Source organism: Aulonocara sp. 'chitande type north' Nkhata Bay, linkage group LG16, assembly GCF_057382095.1.
Source record: "Aulonocara sp. 'chitande type north' Nkhata Bay isolate Kocher_YH1m ecotype deep benthic linkage group LG16, A_spYH_male_GT1.1, whole genome shotgun sequence".
Classification (NCBI taxonomy): domain Eukaryota; kingdom Metazoa; phylum Chordata; class Actinopteri; order Cichliformes; family Cichlidae; genus Aulonocara; species Aulonocara sp. 'chitande type north' Nkhata Bay.
This window is the reverse complement of record NC_141359.1, coordinates 7,929,492-7,949,831: the sequence shown is the minus strand read 5'-3', so window position 1 is coordinate 7,949,831 and position 20,340 is coordinate 7,929,492. Positions and strand designations below refer to the sequence as shown.

Below are 20,340 nucleotides of genomic sequence, written 5' to 3'. Positions count from 1 at the left end.
AAACTGGGAATTTAACATGTGCAACTGTCAGCGTCCAATTAAAGTTGAATGGGTGTGCACTGATGAGTTGAAGCTTAACATTCACTGTGTGGATAGGCTGATAAAACATTCATTAATTTAAAATACTTTGGCCATGCAGTTTGGGGTGAACTTTGGTACCACTCTAATGCTACAGTTTTTATGAGCTTCTGGCTGCAACTGCAGCCGAGGCTTACGCTGCTACTTTGTTTCTCAGCGAGGGAGTAAAAGCAGCTATCCTGCTGTGCTTTTTCGCTTCGCTCATGTATGACACAGACATTTATGGTTAATTCAACTTTCTTTCTTATGTCACAGTATTTAGTTGGATGACAAAAACACTTATAAACAGTGTTTATAAGCACTTAACAACAGGATGATGTATACATGTAACAATGATATATGTATACATATAAGATAAGATAAGATAAGATAAGATAAGATAAGATAAGATAAGATAAGATAAGATAAGATAAGACAAGACTTTATTAATCCCACAGCGGGGAAATTTGTGCGTTACCTCACCTGAGCTGAGGTAACGCACAAATTTCCCCGCTGTGGGATCAGATAGCAGAAGAAAAATACAAAAAAAATACAACAAATACAAATAAGTAAGATAATGCACTATATACAACAGTATGTTATTATGGATAGAGAGTTGTAAAAATGTGCAAGACATAAATGTAACTATTCTACCATTACTATTACTATATAAGTAATAGATATCTATAAGTATAGACATGTACACACGCACACACACATGTACACACTAAATGTACATATGTATACATATACATACACATATACCTGCACACGTCCATACATATAAAAGGTGCATTATGCATGAGTTGTGACCGTCGATGTCCACAATGTCCAGTGACTCATGACTGAGGAGCTAAAGAGTGTAACTGCATATATACAGTACTGTGCAAAAGTTTTAGGCAGGTGATTAAAAAAATGCTGTAAACAAAGAATGTTTTCAAAAATGGAAGTGCGACTCATTCATTTTCATCAAGCAACAAAATGCAGTAAATTAACCAAAGAGAAATTTAAATCAAATCAAGATTTGGTGTGACCACCCTTTGATTTCAAAACAGCATCAATTCTTTTAGGTACACTTACAAACAGTTTTTGAAGGAACTCGGCTGGAGAACTAACTTGGAGAACTAACTACAGATCTTCTGTGGATGTAGGCTTCCTCACATCCTTCTGTCTCTTCATGAAATCCCAGACACCCTTGATGATGTTGAGATCAGGGCTCTCTGGGGGCCATCCCATCTCTTCCAGTACTTCTTGTTCATGTTTATGCTGAAATGAGTTCTTAATAACTTTGGCTGTATGTTTGGGGTCGTTCTCATGTCTCAGAATACATTTGGGTCAAATAAACATTCATTTATATTTCTGAAAGCATTCTTTGTTTACACCTGCCTAAACCTTTTGCACAGTACTGTAGACTTATTTGTCTTCTTTGCAAGCTACATATAATCCTGTTTAGTTTTAGAAACAAAGTTTAACCTGCACACTGTTTGTTTGATGTTGACATGGTCAAAAACATACATGTTTAACCTGTAATTTTAAAAAGAGACATTTAAGGGAGATAGTACGTGCATTGATTTCATTGGTCAATAATTGAAGATCCAAATTGCACTAAACACTGAACATTGAACATACACTGGATTATATATATATATATATATATATATATATATATATATATATATATATATATATATATATATATACTGGAACATATTGGCTAAAATCAAGTGAATTGGAAATTATGATAAATATTGTTTTAATGTATGTGCTGTATGTGTGACCGACATGAATGAAAACATTAGTTCATTAAAAACATGGTCATGTAGCTATTTCATTGACGGGATGTAAAATATTGATTTAGCCTTCACGTCTCAAAAGTAAAGCCATCGTGACAGTGGCGTAAACCTGCTTTCAAACAAAATCCTGCAGGTGACAACTCCCTTGAATGAATTACGGTTGTAGCTTAACAACAACATCAAATACTTTGGCTACGCCGATCTTTTGTATAAAGTTTTTGTAGGTTGGTGTCTAGTTGGTTGTTCAGCTGTTGATTGGTGGTCACGTTTTACCTGCATTTCTGAGCTTTGAATGAAAAAATGGAATAAAATGTGTCTCGATGAAGAAGACAGTATCCTAGGCTTTTACCCGTTTCATGCTGGAGTAGTCTGCAGCTTGGGTGTGCCTCTCAAAAACAAACAACTAAGGAAGATGATGAAAAACTGGAAGAATCAACAGCGATAGCTGGCAGTGCAACGTGGGTTCAATGCACTGTTTGTAGTCTGTTATAGATCTGAGAGTACTGTGTACTCCTCACAGAAACAAAGAACGCAAAGTTGTTTTGTTCTTTTGATTCCAAATGATGCATCAGAGTTGCAGCCTTGGGCAAGCTGTCTCATGCGCAAACACTAACTCATTAATTCTCTGCATCACTTAAATGTCAGCATTTCCTCCCTGCTTTACACAAAGCTTACTTATGACATCATGTTCTGTCTCTGTTTCTTGGCTCTCATTTGTTCATTCATCATGTAACACAGATCAGCAGTGATGATGGGCGCGCTTCATTTCTCCTCCTCAGAGGGAAAGATCTCATGTTCATCCAAAATCCTCTTTGTAGATCAGAACTTTAAATTGCCACACGGGTTCATAATCACCGTAGTGCAGCTTCCCAGTTAAAAGGGATGTACTGGAGTTTGATCTCGTATCTGTAGGGTGTGTGTGTTTGTGTGTGTATGCTGAGCCTTCACATACCTGTGGCTCTAAAGGTTAGCTTTGTATACCCGTGGTTATGGATACCATCAATTTGAGAGATCTGTGACGCTCCGTGAGTCAATGGGAGAGGCTGGCTGTGGCATGATAGAAAGCCACTCTGCTGATTGGCTAACACACACAAACATATATATATGAAAATAGATCTTACCTTCTTTAAGCTTCACTCTTGAGTCTGCCTATTTTTTATCACAGCTTATTTTCCTCTGCAATCACCAGGTAATTACATGGCTTGTTGCTTCATCAATTAAACATGTGCGTCTGACACGCAGACTTACAGTGTAGCACAATATTGATCACACCATTTTTTGATATGACAACACGAGTAAAGTGCTGACTATTTTCTAATTGAGATTGTTATTTTAGCTGTTAGTTATTGTCTTTTTATTGTGCCTTGATTCTCAGAGGCAGCAGGCTCTCTAGAAAAGAACACTGTTTAAATGAATAGTGTATAAAATGTAATTAATCAGCCCTTCGATTTGATTTAACGCAGAGCCCTGGATATAACACAGAAACACACATATGCAGCAGATGAAACTACAAGGTAAAGACCAATCAACAGGCAAAAAAATCCAATAAAATAACACAGTAAAGCTAAACAGCGCCCCTTTAAAGATAACAGCCAGTGCTTTTTTCTCAGTGGAAACCCGTCTCGTATCACTTCAAAGCGCCAGTCTTTCCAGATCATTTTATCTTTATTACAAGCCCTCATATCACACGATAGCTGCGGTCATCATTTGCATTATTGCTCCTTTGAACTGTCTCTCTTCAGCGGAAAAGACTTCCTCTTTTGTCCTCTTTGAATACGTGCACATCTGCTGTGCGGCTCATGGAAAACCTCATGCAAAAGAAGCAAAGTGTTTGCTCTCAGGTCATCTGCCGCCTGTATTATTCATCTGCAACATTTCCACCTCCCAACACATGAAATATGAATGAGACCGAGATGACCTGGAACCACTGAAGACGCAGTGCCCAGCAGGGCAGTTTGACTTGGAGGGGCGCTTTAATGCCACTCTGCAACTTATATTTGATATTTAGTAATGTTCTAAACTCATTCAAATGGATAAAGATTTTTTTGGACAAAACCGCCAAGCCAGTCAATTTGGTGGTCAAACAGTGTGTCTGCAACAAACAGGGTGATAGGAGATATGTGCTATGTAAGAAGAAGCTTAATGGAGAATTTCGCCAACTAAAACTAACTAGTAAAAAACTGGGGGATAATCTCTTTGCAACAGTCCTATCAATTATAACAAGACATGCAAATCGAGGCTCAAATTGCATCTACACCCTGCACATAGTTGGAGAGGAGCAGGAAGATACGAGTATCTGTGCTCAAGGACTTATTTTTTGCAATATTTTCACTCTAGCATTTTTATCACACGTTCAACTTTGACAGCCAGCATCCTTCCTGTGCCCATTGTGCTGCCATCATAATCAAATGCATTTTTTTTCACTTGCTGTTAAAACGTTTTAAAACCATTTCCCGCTGATGCTCGGCGCCCAGCCGGCCTGCTATAAAAACAAAGTGCACTTCTTATTTTTACATATGTAGCCCAAAATAACCGTTTTCAGATTCCTGCGGAGACGAGCACTCAGCAGCTGTAGTAAAACTTCTCTACTGTACAGCTCTTCATATCTCCACAGAGACCTGTAGTCCACACACATACCACAGTCATTCTGCCTAATTAGGGGTACTCTTCCACACTTCCACCTTTTGATGTTGCCTGTGCTCGGAGCCTCGCGGGCTCCCCCGCCCACTCCCTGGCCTCCCCTCCCTCTGATGAGACTAGTAGTATAGGTGTTGCTGACAGTGCCCCCGGGTGGTGCCTCATTAACCCACATTTCAGTGGCTGATGGTAAACAGAGAGCCGGGGGGGGGGGGGGGGGGGGGGGGGGGTGTTTAGTCTGTTTGTGGGAATGCGTCTGAGATGTAAAATGGAAATGCTGAACGATGCTTTTGAAGATACTCTTCAGCTTGCGCATACCAGGATGTTTTTTTTTTCTTTGAAAAACCATTTATATTTATTTTACATCACCCAGTTCCCCATGTTATTGTCAAACTAGTCTATTGTAATGATGTATTCATTTACGGCTGGAAGCTGGAGCTTAAAGATTGGAAAGGCATGATTTCTGCTTATTCATTCTAAATCCCTAAGTGGAAAAAGCCCACAGGATGCTGCTTGGCTACTATTAAGCCCCAAAACATTTAGTTAAATAAACAAATCCACCGTTTGAAAGTCTTTGAAGAGGTTAAATGTTGTATCGTGTTGCAATCTGTATCTGCAAGCCTACAGGTGCCATTTTCCCATTCGTCACAGGTCATCATTTCTCTTTGCTGATGAGATGGAAGCAAACGTAGAGTCTTTTTGCAGCTTAACTACCAACAGTGTAGTCTGAGGTGTGGGTGGGTCATGCTAGTATCAGCTGGCACAGCTTTAAGCTTCTAGCTTCAAGCAGGGTAAGGATCAGTTTACAGAAGCTTGGCTACCTCCTCCTCACATTTCTAGATGCTTTTTTCCTCTTAATCATGTAGTTGTCACCCCCAGTGGGAGCTGACTCAATTGCACATCTTACCTGGAGCCTCAAAAGAGATATTTTATTTTCAAAGAATTATGACACATCCAGTCGTATTTGATGTGGAAAACTGGTTGAGATTCCCTTGAAAGAATACGTTGAAGCTGGAAGAAGAAACTGGAAAACACTCCACTGAAAACCTCTGTGGATTAGAGCTGATGTTTTTCTTGTTGTGTGTTGTGAGTGAAACGATTTGAAAGGACCGAGGTGATGAAGCTGATTCCCCAGGACATCACTGCTGAAAAGCAGACTCCTTTTCTAAGTAGTGTTTGTTTACTGTTGTTTTACCTCAAACCTCATGATATAGCGCAAGAAAATTTTAAGTAATGATATTTCTGATAATACAGAAAAAAGTCAACATTTTCTTGCTGCAGCATTTAAAAGTAAGTGAAGGTTATTTAATTATAACACGGCAATAAATCTTGGGCAGAGACAGCACAGTAGGTAGAGCACTCACCCCATGATTGGAAGCTCAGGGGTTCAAATCCACCAAACAGCTACCCTGAGGTACCCCTGAGCAAGATACCGTCTCTACGCACTGCTCCCCGGGCGCTGTATTGGTGGCTCCCCACTGCTTCACAGGGTGAATGGGTTAAATGCATCCATCCATCCATTTGCTTCCACTTATCCTTTTCAGGGTCGCGGGGGGCGCTGGAGCCTGTCATAGGGCAAGAGGCGGGGTACACCCTGGTCACCAGTCTGTCGCAGGGCCAACACACAGGGACAGACAACCATTCGCACTCACATTCACACCTAGTGGCAATTTGGATTATCCAATTAACCTATCCCCACAAGCTGCATGTCTTTGGACGGTGGGAGGAATCCGGAGTACCCGGAGGGAACCCACACAAACACGGGGAGAACATGCAAACATGTGCGGCAACAGTGCTAACCACCGTGCTGCGTTGGGTTAAATGCAGAGGACAAATTCCCTGGGGGATTAATGAAGTGTACAAAAAAGCCACTTTTTACTACAAGCCTCATCCAAGCACTTTTGTCGCTTTGTGTAACATTAACACACACTTACACTCAGATTCATGCATCAAGGGCCATTTGGGATTCAGTATTTTGCTCTAAGAATACTTTAACCTCCTAGGTTGTGGACATCACATTTTGGGTTATTTAGGGCCTGATATCCACTTACGAGGACATTATACTGCTACTATTCTAGAAACATTTTAAACGACTATCGTCATATGTGGCTCTCATTTTTCTTAGAAGCAAAAATTTGGTAAAAAATAAAAATCTGGTAATTCTTTGTTTTTACATTCATCGGGTCCCAATCAGCCCAAATATCAAAGAGAAAATCAAAATGCATGCCATGGAAGAGTTCGGGTCTTAGGAGGTTAATATGCAAACAGGAGTAGTTTGGGAATCAGACTGCAGATCTTCCAATTTTTAGGTGACCCGCTCTACCGCCTGACTCACAGCCGCACCAGTGATACAGCACAAGCTAAGTATAAGCACACAAGTAGCCTGGGTAGTGTTTTATCTTGAAATTTAAAGTAAAAGTACAAAGTTTACATTTTTTACACTTTAATTTAACAACAACTAAAGTTACTTAACCTTAAGCCTGCATTATAATGCAGCTAGCCAGAGCAGCTAGCCAGAGCAGCTAGCCAGAGCAGCTAGCAATGCTCGTCGTTTGTTTACTTTTGGGTTGTACATCATCAGCTGCTAGCATCTCCTCCTTTGTAGCCTGGTTGTACATATGTTTCTGCATCAAGTGGTGAAACAGGTTTGTTGTTTCCACCTTCAGCAGCTTTTCAACCGTTTTCTTGCCTATTTTTTAAAGCACTGTGCTTTGTTGAAGGTTGTAGAGGCTCCCTTTATAGGTATTGAATCCTCACCTGAGGCTCTTGCTTTCAGACATGATATGACATTATGACACTTTGTGATTACATGAAAATTTATACTATTATTATTGCGATTGCTATGATATGGCACAGCAGTATCAAACATATTAGCAACATACTTATTGTGCTGTTTCTTTACAATTTCAAATTTTTCCCCTAAAATGGGATTAAGAGGTATAGTTTCTTGAGAGGATTTCAAGTCAACAAATTACATTAAAATGTGCTTGATTAATATTTTGTCCTTAAAAAGTTGATCCAAATTTTCTGTAACGGTTCAAAGTCCACTGCACATGTTCTCAGACAGGAAAAGACTACGTTTTCCACGAGGCTGCTCACACTCAGTTCCATCCAGACCCTTATCTTCTTTCTGTGATTAGAATTTCTTCAGCCTCCCTCTTCATTGCTTTAATTTGCATCTAAAACCATTTAGTAAACTAATCCTTCTAATAGAAGTAAATGTATAGACTCTGATCCCTCAGTGCTCTTCCCTCTTCTCTGTGCATCCTCCCCCTGACAGGAGAATGAGAGGCACTTCACTTCATTAGGTTACTAGTTTCTTATTACCTGCTGAGCCCCGCGCAGCCCTCGTCTTGCAATGTGTGTGTGTGCCCTGTCTGTCTGTCAAAGCAATGAACTCTAATAGTCTCAAATGTAAGGTGACTCATCTGGAATGAGCCATTGTTCTTGATTACAAATAAGACTGGGACCTCCATTATTTATTTCTACTGTTTTTATATATGAGAAACACAGTATATTTGATTTTCCATCATATCAGATGAAAAAAGTTTTAATTGATTCATTTTATATTCATTTTACCACACAGATTGCACTGAAACTCCTTTGTGTTCATGCCTCGAAATGCTTGCCTGCAAGTCAGAGTCTAAAATGAAACATTTCGATCATGTTGTTAGAATTAAGTTCTTTTTCCCAGATGAATTTCCTCTCTGGCTCAATCTTGCTTGTGTGCATTAATCTAAAATTGAAATGGCGGTCAGATGTTTCTTACGTAAGACACTGCAGATAAGCATCTCGATCAATGGACTTTAACGCAGAGGCCAGATTGCTCTGGAGGATTGAAGCTTGCTGTGAATCGACAGTTACAGGGATAGAGACGTAAACTGGTGGATCAGTGCATGGCTTACAAAGACAGAGGGCAGGCGAGCAGGAAAAGCATCACATCCAGGTCGCTTATGCAAAACTAGAGGCACATATGATGAATATTTCAAAAAGCAATGAGGTGTGTTTTGTTTTAACTCAGCCTGATTCATCACTGCCTCACAGTTGAGCTGCAGTTTGTTTAAAACGATTGCTGATTTGCCTAAATGTGTAAGGAAACTGTTATCGTGCCATAGCTTTCTTTATTTAGACAGACAACTTTTACCCAACCACCTCACCCACTTAAAAGAGGACAGAGGCAGTGATATTGTACACTTAGCATTTGGTGGTGATTTATTACTTATGAGCTTTCTCAGACTGCCTCACATTTACAAAGTCTGCTCCCTTGGTCACCGTGGAAGTCATTGTTGTTGCAGGCAGCTGTTATTGCGGCTTCAGAGGTCTCTAAAACGGAAACCAGTCGGTCGTATTTCAGTGCCGCTTGTGAGTGCTGCCTTTGGGCTCGTGTAAAGTGAAATATCACAGCAGCCGCCTGTGTTGGAGCTGTATTGGAGTCTAGGCTGCGTGCTGGCACACAGTGTGTGGACAGCAGTCTGCCATTTTCTGCCACACGCTGAGTTGCAAGCGCAGTGTGTCTGTACATTCAAGTGCATGTGCACTCCCACGCATTTGAAGTACTCTAAGGCGCTGCGCTGGCTTGGCTTAGAAGACATGAAGATATATTTGAATCTGGCTTTGTCTGTTTTTTTTTTTATCGTTTTGTGCACAACGTTTTTTTTACTTTGTCAAAACAATCTTCGTGCAGTGTCTTGACTCAGCGCCACAGCTGATGTGAAGCGCAGCGTAAAGGACAACAAACACAAACAGATCTAATTGACTGTGAAAGTTGTCTTCAGAAGTTTACTGCCACAGCGCATCCAGCAATGACTGAGCTGATTTAAGTCGCTGTTTTTCAAAAGCATCTTCCAGATTTTCACATTCTGCTCCTTAGGTGACTGTCAAAAAGCCTAATTTTGAAGTTTTGAAACCAGTTTGGCCAGTGCGCACAGAGGTAATCGGAAAAAGTTGAATTTATCAGTCTCCATTTGTCTCACCGTGTGCCCTTGCTTGGCCTCGCTGTGCGCTCTGGCAAGTCTGTCACTCTCCTGCGGTGCCTTCCTGCAGCGCTTTCCAGCTGTGCTAACGCTGGCTTGCCTTCATTTCACACAGCACAGACCTTCTGATTCAGACACCTGCTGAGACGCAGCACACTTTGGCAGCAGGTAAACCTTTTCATGCCGTGTCAGGTTTAAGGGTGTTTAAATATTGTTTTCCCAGTCAGCCCGACCACCTCACAGAACGCTTGAGGGAATCTTTTCATAGTTTTTTTAGACACCATCAGGACGTGAGGACCTTGATGTAACTTCCGTTTCTGAATGACAAATTTAAGTAAATTTTCTTAATGCCTTAAGTTTCAAAGTTAGGTAATTAAATCCACGACAGCAGCAGCACCATTACCCTAAATGATTTTAGCATGCTTGGAATGTGTAGATTTTGTTGATATCATTAGAAACTCCTGATTTCTAAAGGCTGGGCATTGGTATTATATTGGACTACAATATATATTATAGCTTTTATGACGCTTTTCTGACCCACTACTTTGCTTATAAACCTAGAATAACAGTATATATTAATTCTACACCAAGTCAGCCACAATATTAAAACCACTGACATGTAAAACTCTGATCATCTCGTTACAACACAATATTGTTTTAGGAAACCTTAACTGCTGGCATTCATGTGGAAGCTACTTTGAAAATCTAAGCACAATCTGCCTAAAGACTGTTGGAGATGAAGCATTTGCCCTTATTTGATGAGGCTCTCCCCAACGTCAGTGGACCTCCTCAGCCCAGCAGGACAGTGCACTGGACATTTCCCAGGAACAGCTCGACAAAAGATCTAACGCACTGACCTGGCTTCCAGACTTCCCCAATTACAATCCAATCGAGCATTTGTAGGATCTACTGGAAAAAGCACAATCTAAGGAAGGCTCCATCCGGCAAACCACGGGACCCAAAGGATCTGGTGCCAACGTCCCGGTGCCAGATACAGACCGCGCCCTAGTGAATGCCCCGATGGGTCAGTGCTGTTTTAGTGGCACATGAGGGACCTACAGTGCTCTAGTGTTTTTGCCTATTGGTGTGGAACATAGCAAAGGCACAAAGAGTAAAAAAGGGAGCTGCCAGACTCCCCAAAATGTCAAATCTGTAGCTGCCTGATTTTTGATGGCAGAATTTCTTGCATCTTGTGGATAAGGTTTGCAAGAATGAAAAGCTAATTATGCTGGAGTCTGAGCTATCGCCCTACTAGCAGTACAGGCCTGTAAGCAAAGAGTTTTTAGGACGCCTGCTGCAGTGTATTATATTTAAACCCTGAAAAATCTAGTCACAGATTCAGTGCTAACTGCTTATTATTCTAATTCAGTCAAAATGAGGCCTTAATTACTGACAGGAAGTGTTTTATTGTGTTATGATGCATTAGAGGCACATGTGACAAAATCATTGTAGATTTTAAACAAGTTTTGTTAGCTACATTTAGCTACATCTTTAATGTTTTTTAAAAACCATTGGCAAATTACTGGAATACACCGGGCAGGGTTGTGTTTAGTTCGGGCTTCAATGTGGTCACTGGAGACCAATCACATCTGCTTAGGACAATGCTTGGAATCCCACCAAATGTGGCACCCTGCTCTGGGTGGTATAAATTATATGACTAACAATGTAACTCAAATTTTTGGCAGAAGTTGCATTAGATTGTACAGAGCAGATGAGGAGGGCACGGAATAAGATAAGAAACTGCACAGTGAATACAGCCAGTTTTCAAAATAAAAGACTCAGGTGCAGACTGTGTGCTTTGCCTCTGCAATGCTCCTGTGGTGCTTTAAGCTAATATTTGTGTTGTCTTGTGCTGGATAAACTTTTATTGTTGTGTTTTTTAAAATAGATCACTCTTGTCAGCAGCAGGGATCCTGTTTTCCCTTTTTTTGAATCAAGATGGTTCTGATTCCTGAAAACATGACAGCAACCAGAATATGTTTACATCCTTTAATGTATCTGTTTTGTGATGAACTCATGGCATTTTCAGGAAATGTGAGCACTGAGGTGTGTGAATTAGTGTCAAGCTGAGAGGTTGCCAGACAGGCACACACATATATAAATAAACACACAAAGATGGACACACACACATAAATACACACCTGCACACAGATCTGGATGAGATAGACAGGCACAGTCTGCATGTTTGTAGGGAACACTAGGAGGTGTCAAAAACCACGAGCACATTATTATCACCTCTTCTACTACCGCACAGGATCTGAAAGACATCCAGCCTTCATCATTCAGACACATACGCACACACACACAAAGAAAGAGAGATGAGTAATAAGACAGCCTACTCTGTCTGCTCAGAAACACTTCTGCATAGTTTAGGAGGTTCAGAAGCACCCATGAGGAGAGGATGAATGAAACGGGCTGGAACAGCAGGGAATTGGCTCAGTGATTTAAATGCTCGCTGGATAAAGACAGAAAAAAGAAATAAATAAATGGGTCACTTCAGTCAGTGGCGATAACCAATTTCTCATTCCCTTTCTGTAAAGTGGGATTGTCAGAGCAGGGTTATTCCATGAGCAAAAAGGCAACGAGAGAGGGAGTATGTGTCACCCACTGTTTCGCAGTACTGAGCTTAATTCTAAGCATTCAAATCTGTTTGAAATCTCCACATCTGGGGACAAACAAAATGTGAATGAAAAAGCTGCATCATATTTGCCGGGAGGACCAGGAGCCTGTGTAGAGGGGGAGTGGGAGAAAAAAGGAAAAAAGGGCGGATCTACCCAAGTCCCTGCCAATCATCCAGCACTCCTGGGATGGAGGAGGGGAAGTGTGGGGTGGGGTTCATTTCTAAATGACAGCCACTTGTCACAGCTTTGGAGCCAAAGCACTCTTCACTTCCCCGCATCCTGCAAGGGGCAAGGGGGGGAAAGGAGACTGGGTGGGTGCTAACGTCAGAAATCATGTGACCTGAGCTTTGCATGAGTCTCTGGTAGATTTTCTCATCATGTGGTTGAAGATGGTGGAGGTGGATGGAGGTTTAAACAGAAGAGCTGGGGTTTAACACAAGGTGGGCCGAGGCTTTTTTCTGTTTTATTAGACTTTGTTCTGCATCAGGCCTGCAGATTCATTCATCCCAGTCTTAGATGTGTGTTATCAGGTCAGTCTCTGTTGTTTTTGGCCTGTTGTCCTAGATTACGTTCATGTCTGCTGGGTAGTAGTAATGTATGGAATTTACGTCATTTGCTTGACTGCTTTTATTGTTAGCTTTACTGCTCAAAAAATACCCATTACTTGAAAAGCAACTGGAGGCTGGTGTAGTTGCAAAGTGTTGTACGGTGGTTCCACACTGGATGCTGAAGGTTAACTAAACTTTGAGGTGCTTTGTTTGGTATGTTGTTGTGTGCAGATTCAAATATATTTACATGATACTGTTGAGACTGTTTCTTAATATATATTGTTATGTCATTATAATAGTGTTTCTTGATAAGGGCCCACAATATTTCAGGATCATTTTAAATAATCTTATTTAATTTGATTAATCGTTTGTGTTTGCTAAATGGATATTTAAACTTCAAAGTTTAATTTTACACTGAGGCTTCAAAGTAGGTCCAACCAGTATGGGTTTCCTCTCTTACTACACTGTAACTAATTGCTATAACAATGCACAAAACTGCATGTCCGTCTTTGTGAATACGCTTGACTTTTTTGAATTTTGACCCATTTGAGAAAAAAATATAGACAGAAAGCTATTTCACAATAACACGGTACATTACCTTATTTTCCTTGAGTACACCTGTAATTTATCTGAGCAAAGTTATGCTGCTTCAGTTCCTCAGTTAGTTTGTTAAATGCTTAATTGAAGTCATTAATTTAGTGTTATGAGGGTTATTTCACAGTACTTTGAATCATTTTAGAATAATACATTGTTTATTGAGATTACAGGAGCATTAAAATACCATTCTCATAATAAGCAAAGAGCTGACAGTATTAAACTGCTAAGCTTATATGTCACCCATCACAGTGATGTAATATTTTTTTATTGGAAGAACCTGTTTTTGCAGATTACAGTAGTTTAAGTGTAAAATAACAGTATGTTGCTGGCAAATCCAGCTGTCTGGACCTAACATTGTAAATTAACAGAAAAATGTTTTAAATTGTGATTTCTAATGAAAAATAATTACTGTATAAATTGTCCTTTTGTAAATATATATTTATATATTATATATATATTCTCCTCAGAGTGTTTTTGAGGAAGTCCATGATTAAACTGATTAAACACACACATGTTCTTGTGATGTGCGTAATTCAGGATGCTCTCTCCTGTCAGACGAACACTAATTATGTAATTGACTCAACATCTAATTCACTCTAAAAAGGAGGACTCGGTTTGTTTTACAGTATCAGGATACATCTGCTATTCAAGCCTGAAGTCTCTGATGCCCATTGTGTTTCTCTCTTTTACTAGCAGACCTTACATATAGCTGCACCTGGCAGAGCAATCGTGTTTTTTTACTCCAAGAGTTTATTATTATATTTAGAAATGGCAGCTTATTGATTGATGTCCTGTTTTTCTTGCTTTTCTCTCTCTGTTAACTTGTAGCTCAGGGCCACGTCTGTCTGGCTCATTGGACGCTCCAGACGGATAGCTGTGCTGAGGGGAGTCTGAGAAGAGGAAGCTGGGCACTGTGGGATCTGAGCCAATGACCTGTAGGAGGAGGGAAGCAGCATAGAGAGTTGATTAAAATGGGGTAAGTTTAGAAGATCAGACAGCATGCTGCCAGCAGGAACTGTTGGCTGAAACAAGAGGATTTCGCTCCAGAACTGATCCTTGCAACATGATGCTCACTGTTAGGTAAACTCTGCCCGATCAGAGTGAAAAGCAGATGTGCTGACAGCAGAATAAAGACACGCTTATAACACACTGATGATGTGTTTGCACATAGGCACAAATAGAGTTGTGGTCTTTTCACAGCAGCGACTTACTGCCATACACTTTATGTTTAATTGGAAAATCTTGCAACTCACAGAGTGAAGGTTTTATGCTAGATTTTCTTCAATCGTGCCAACAGAATGGGGTGCTGCTTAACTGAGCAAAAGAGCCAGAGAAGGAGGAACCTAAAGACCTTCAGTGTCACCAGTGGTTTAGACGCACAGTTTTGTGTTATATTAAGTAAAAGAGGATACAGGGATAAACTGTGTAAGCGACTGAAATAAGATAAAGTGACTCATTTTGTGTCAAATAGTGATATAATTGCTCTGTGTTTCAATAGGACAAAACTACTGACTGAAAACTACCGACCTTTGTCTGAATAATAACCAGATGGACATGGATTTATTTAGATACCTGAACAAAATATGTGGACCCCCAGTCTTAAAGTAGCCTCTTCTTTTCAGGTTTGAAGCACTGAAACTTGAATTTAAAGATTTACTCCAATTCACAAGAGGATTATCACCTAACACCGATGATGGCTGGTGAAGCCTTTCTTGCAGTTGAATTTCTTTCTGGTCCAGTCAGGGTGTGCACTGACTAGAGAAGCAACATCATTTTGACACAGGAAAGGGAGTTCCCAAATGGTGAATGTTTTTATAGGGAAGTTTTGATATTACAGTGTGACGGTATGAAGCATTTAAGTGGGTTAGGATGTTAAAGTTCGTGAGATTACAATTAGAAAAAGACTGTTCAAGTATGGCTTGTTTGGAAGGGTTTCCAGGAGAAAACCTCGTCTCTCTAAAAAGAACATGGCAAAGCTACAACTGAACAAACCACAAGACGTCTGGAACAACGTCCTTTAGGCACACAAGACCAAAGTGGAGATGCTTTAAGAGGCACAGTCTGGAGAAACTCAAGCACAGGATGTCAGCACAAATGCCTCTCACACACTGTTAAGCATGGTGGCGGAGGGGTGATGATTTGGGCTTGTTTTGCAACCTTGCATTGTTTGAGTTAACCATGAACAAATGTGAGGCCGTCTGTCTGACAGCTAAAGCTTGGCCCAAGTTGGTTGCAGCAGGACGATGCAGAAGTGCTGTGGTGAGACTGTAAGAAAACAAATACATGGAAAACTCAGTGAACTGAAAAGAAGAGAGGGCCAAAGTTCCTCCACAGCAATGTGAGATGCACACACACCTACAGACAATGTGAGGTATTCATACAGAAACTTATCAGGTTATCGCTGCTAAACGTGGTTCCACAAGCTATTGAATTATGGGGTGAACTTACAGGACTGCATGTATATGCCATTAATATTTGATTTGACTAGAAGTGACTGGCCTACTTCCAACTGGGAAATGCAAAACTAAATCAAATGTTCCTGAAATAGACACAGACCTTTTTGGCCATATAATTTTAAATTGAAGGACTCAGTAATACACAAACTGATTCATTAAATTGGAGATTTTTTTGTCAGCGTTCTCAGCAATGCAGTAACTCTGACACTGAATCCAATCATTTGATTGATTTATTTCCTCATTTTGAAGCTGTCCTCTCCGTGCGCTCTGCCATCATATCTCGAGAAATCAGCCCCTGTGCATGCTGGACATGGTGACTGATTTACTTCCCTGATGGTGGGGATGAATTATTCCTCAGTTAGCTTGGTGACAGAGGGAGCAGAGAGCGCGAGACCTCCAGAGAGCATTTACTCTGGCAGTAATTCAACCAGAGAAAGGCACAGAGAGAGGGAGAGGCACAGGCATGTCGAGCAGGATGCTCCCTGCTATTCAGACACTCACACGCAAGCTAATTTAAAGCCAAATTTCAGATTTCAGCATTTTTTTCCCTCACAGCTGAACTGCGCACATGCATATTGTATGTGTCTTCTAAGCAGAATAACAGAGAAGTCACTCTAAGGCATCACTTAGTTTTGCAAGTAGTGATTTAAAACTGATTATAGAAATAAATCTGTTCATTTTGCAAAAAGAAAAAACAATACTGGATTTCTTTTACTTTGGGATGCAAGTAGGTAGTGAATGCACATACTTAATAACGATCAGATCATTAATGAAAAGAGGGCGTGGTGCACAAGAACCTGTCAGCCAAACATCAAGGATATACAAAAAACTATCAAAATGATTCACAGGCATTAAGATACTGATCGGTGTAAAGCAACAGAACATGCAAAACCTACAAAAAGTGGACTTGAAATAATGTAATTTCCCCGGATCACGAAGAATGACTCAGCCACATGAAGTAATATAACAAACAGAAAAAGCTGCTCTTATTCTACAACAAAGTGTTAGTCAATTCGTCCTTCTTTGTTGCATGTTTGCATTATTAAAACGCACAAATCTACTTTCATTTCCTTTAAAAAGAAAGCGTTGCCTAAACCAGCAGGACACAGGTTTACATGCTCGAGTGTGATTCAACCAGGAGTATTTTCTTACATTGCACTACATTTTCCTACATTTTTGTCATTGTCAGAGTAATCTACGTATGGGGATCCAAAGTGTTCAGGTAGCAGGACAGTGCATTTGAGATTAAATAAAAATGTAGTGTTACTTGTGCATGCGTGGTAGAGAAGCAGCATGCGACCTTGTGCAATGCATAACAAAAAATAGACAAAAGGAGAAGTCAGATATATCCGGCTTTAGATAATCACAGTACTTGTTAGTGCAATCACTCCACTCTTGTTTTCTTAATATGAAATATATAAAAATATCACCAGTCTCCTCCTTGTTCAAGATAAAGATAAAAGGATTATGTTTTTGTGAATGTGTGTCTTTCAGACTCTGCTGCTACAAGGATTCGTTTTATAAAAACAGATTCGTGCTTTTTTTCTGTTTTTTTGAGCATGTTCATCTAATTAGCAGCCAACAAATAAAATCCGAGGGAAACCGCCCACTGATTAACTCGGATCGCAGGGCTGCTTACCTCTAACCATGTAAGGAATGGCAATTTACTTATTACCGCGAAGCCTCGGAGAAGCGTGGCGGCCTGTTCGTGCTTTAGCATTTGAGAGCATCTGAGTCTGGAGATGATTTGGATTTTATTATTCACATAATGCATCAGGGATGAGCCCTCTGAGTCCTTGTTTCATAACCATAGTCATAATCACAGCCATGACCCTGCGCTACTCACTGTGATGTAGACCCGATGTGAGATATGGAGAATGAGAATTTGTATTGGGCGGTGAACTTGCTATTTGTACTCATTAAAGAGAGCGACAGAGCCACAGTACACCCGGTGCCATCTTGCCAACTGTCTTGGCTGCTAATCTGCAGCTATACTGTCTGGTTAGTCTGAAGGAAAAAAGCAGAACCATCCGCCAGTGGACTGCCAGGCAGTTATCTTCATTACTGTCCCCTCAGCTTACTGCTTTCTCTTAACATCACACTCATTTCCTCTTCATCTGTCTCATCTTTGTCTCATCTACTAGGGTTCTCTCATTTTTTTTTCACTATCCTCCACTATCTGTCTCTCAATCTCATGTTTTAATAGCCGAAAAGCCAGGCAATAATCCCTCTATTATTATTCTTGCCGCAGAGAAAGGAAAAAAAAGAAATATCCCAAGGGGGCAGATAGAACGCCATTTGTATGATATAAATGTGATTACTCTGGTGAACGAACCAGGCTTCAGAGACACTGTCTCTGTGTCCAGAGTTGTGGTCATCCAGTACATGTGGTCTGTGTAGTCGCCAATGTGGCTGAAGAAGACTGATCTGTACTAAAAGGTCATTTTACAATCTACACTGAAGAGTAATGTTTCAATTTTGAGCTGTGTTATGATAGAGGAAACATCTAAAGTAATGAAATTCACGTTTGAGGCTGTGAGCTAATGTTCCAAGATGTGAAGTCATTTTGTCAATTTCTTGCTTGGGTCCATGAATAAAGACATTCTGTCCTTTCTCGTCTTCATTGCTGCAGGCTGTGGATCTCTGTACCAGCTCACTGCACGTCTGAGGGCCGCTCGCTCTGCCCCGAGCCATGCCAGACGTGAAGCCTCCCCCGCCATGTGACTACCCCTCTACCTCCTCCGTCGCGGCCTCTGCCGGCTCCCCTGCTGGCTGCACCTCTCCGCTCGACCTCGTCATGGACGTGGAGCCCTGCATCGCCAACCTCCCCTTGTCTCCTGACCCACTGTCCTCCTTCCCCCGGCACAGAACCAGCGTCCCTCACTATCCAGGGTTTCATGGTCCACCTTTTCCCCTCATGGCCCGGTGTAACAGCAGCACCTTGCTTACAAACTTGGGGCTCAGGTACTGTTCCGGCCAACAGGGCGGTCTGGGGATGGAGCCAGGTCAGGGAGCAGCCTGCATTCATACTGGAAGCAATGGCAGCAGGCCTTACAGGAGTATGGAGAACTTAAACTGGAACACTCTGGCAGATTCTGGTCTGTGCTCGCTCAGCAGTGCTCCCTACAGGAGCGTGGACAGTGAGTTTATCTTACGCTACACCTCCACTAGCCACTGGTATGATGGGTCTCCAGACAGCTCCCATGGGCTGGCACCCAACCCAGAAAGCCTGGCGTTTTACCCTCGACCCGGACTGCCCAGGAAGGACCTGCCACTCTTCCCTCAGTTGCTGTTTCCAAGTGGTGTGGATGAATGGGATGCGAGGAAGGGCCTAAGAGAGAAACTCCGCCTTCAGAGTGCAAGGTCAGCTGTTGAGCCTCTGAAGCCCCTCCCACTGCGTCCTACGGTGTCCCCGTGCGCTGTACCCATGGAACGAGACAGTGGGCATCACGGGAAGTCAACAGGTCCTGTTTCCAGGCCACCCACTACAATGCGCATCACCAGCCCAGAGGAGATAAAACAGGAGGTCTTGAGGCGTTTACAGCTCCGTCGGCAGAATAGTAGCCCCAACCTGGCTCTCCACAGCGCCCCATCCACCCAGCAGGCAGTTAAGACATCCTACACAACAGACAGTATTTCAGGTAACAGAAGCAGATCAGACTCTACATTAGAGCCTCGAAGACCTCCTTTGGGACGCTTGCATATACCTACTTTTGAGGAGTTTAAGAGGATGCGGCAGATGGAGAGGAAGCAGAACCTTGAGTCCACAGTGGATGCTACACGATCTGAAAAACCTGTAGCTGACCTTCAGCAAGACCTAGGAGCATCAGATGGTGCGATAATCCTTTCAGACCCTCATTTCGAAAAGCAGAGAGAAAATCCCGAGGCCATCACGTCCTCAGAGAAACGTACATTCAACACTGTGAACGCTAACGGCACTGCAGCTCCCGCTCCCTCCTCCATCTCTGACACCAGCACGTACTCTCCCATCCGCACGGGGCCCTCTCCACGTTCACCCCTGCCGCCCCAGGGTGGCTCGGCCCAGGAAAAGGCCAGCAACGTAGGAGGGGATGATGGGAGTGCCAAGCGTAGGAGGAGCAGTCTGGAACCTGCTGGGTCAGTTCCCTTTCCGCTCAGCAGGGAGAAGTGGGAACGACCCTCCAGCTGCTGCCCTGCTCTTCTGCTGGACGGGACCGAACTGTCTAGCTATGGAGCCAAGATCTATAAGATGAAGGATGGTCTCATTGGCTCTGCACTGGACCTGATCAAGAAGAGGTTAGTGGAAGAGGCGTGGCAGGAGAGAGAGGAGTGCTGTGTATGTGTTAGTTGTTGTAAAGTTAAACTTAACATGTTGTCTATAGGTTAAAATACATAATATTGCATAATAGTGGTGGGAACAACCATGACTATGGAGTTGTTCCCTATTTGTCTGGCATGCACCTGCACACATATTGGCTCCATCACAACCAAAGATACATAATGTATCTAGAATATATCCTTATTTATTAGAGATCAAATGGTAAATGGTAAATGGCCTGTATTTATATAGCACTTTACTAGTCCCTAAGGACCCCAAAGCGCTTTACATATCCAGTCATCCACCCATTCACACACACATTCACACACAAGACCTTTGGGCTCAAGGAACAGGTTTATGA

The 20,340-nt window shown here is 41.7% G+C and overlaps 1 protein-coding gene across 4 annotated transcripts in view; it reads left to right on the top strand.

The window, feature by feature from the left end:
• The window catches only part of arhgef49 (Rho guanine nucleotide exchange factor 49), a 71,494-nt gene that overhangs the window by 35,365 nt on the left and 15,789 nt on the right, over positions 1-20,340 (top strand). For 3 of the 4 annotated variants that reach the window (XM_086266395.1, XM_086266396.1, XM_086266394.1), the window contains exons 2-3: positions 14,055-14,202; positions 18,315-19,957. In XM_086266395.1, the coding sequence (XP_086122521.1) occupies positions 18,375-19,957 (1,583 nt within the window). In that variant the 5' untranslated portion in view covers positions 14,055-14,202; positions 18,315-18,374. Of the gene's footprint in view, positions 1-6,839; positions 9,629-14,054; positions 14,203-18,314; positions 19,958-20,340 lie in introns of those variants that run through there. The other variant, XM_086266397.1, reaches the window with a different exon arrangement.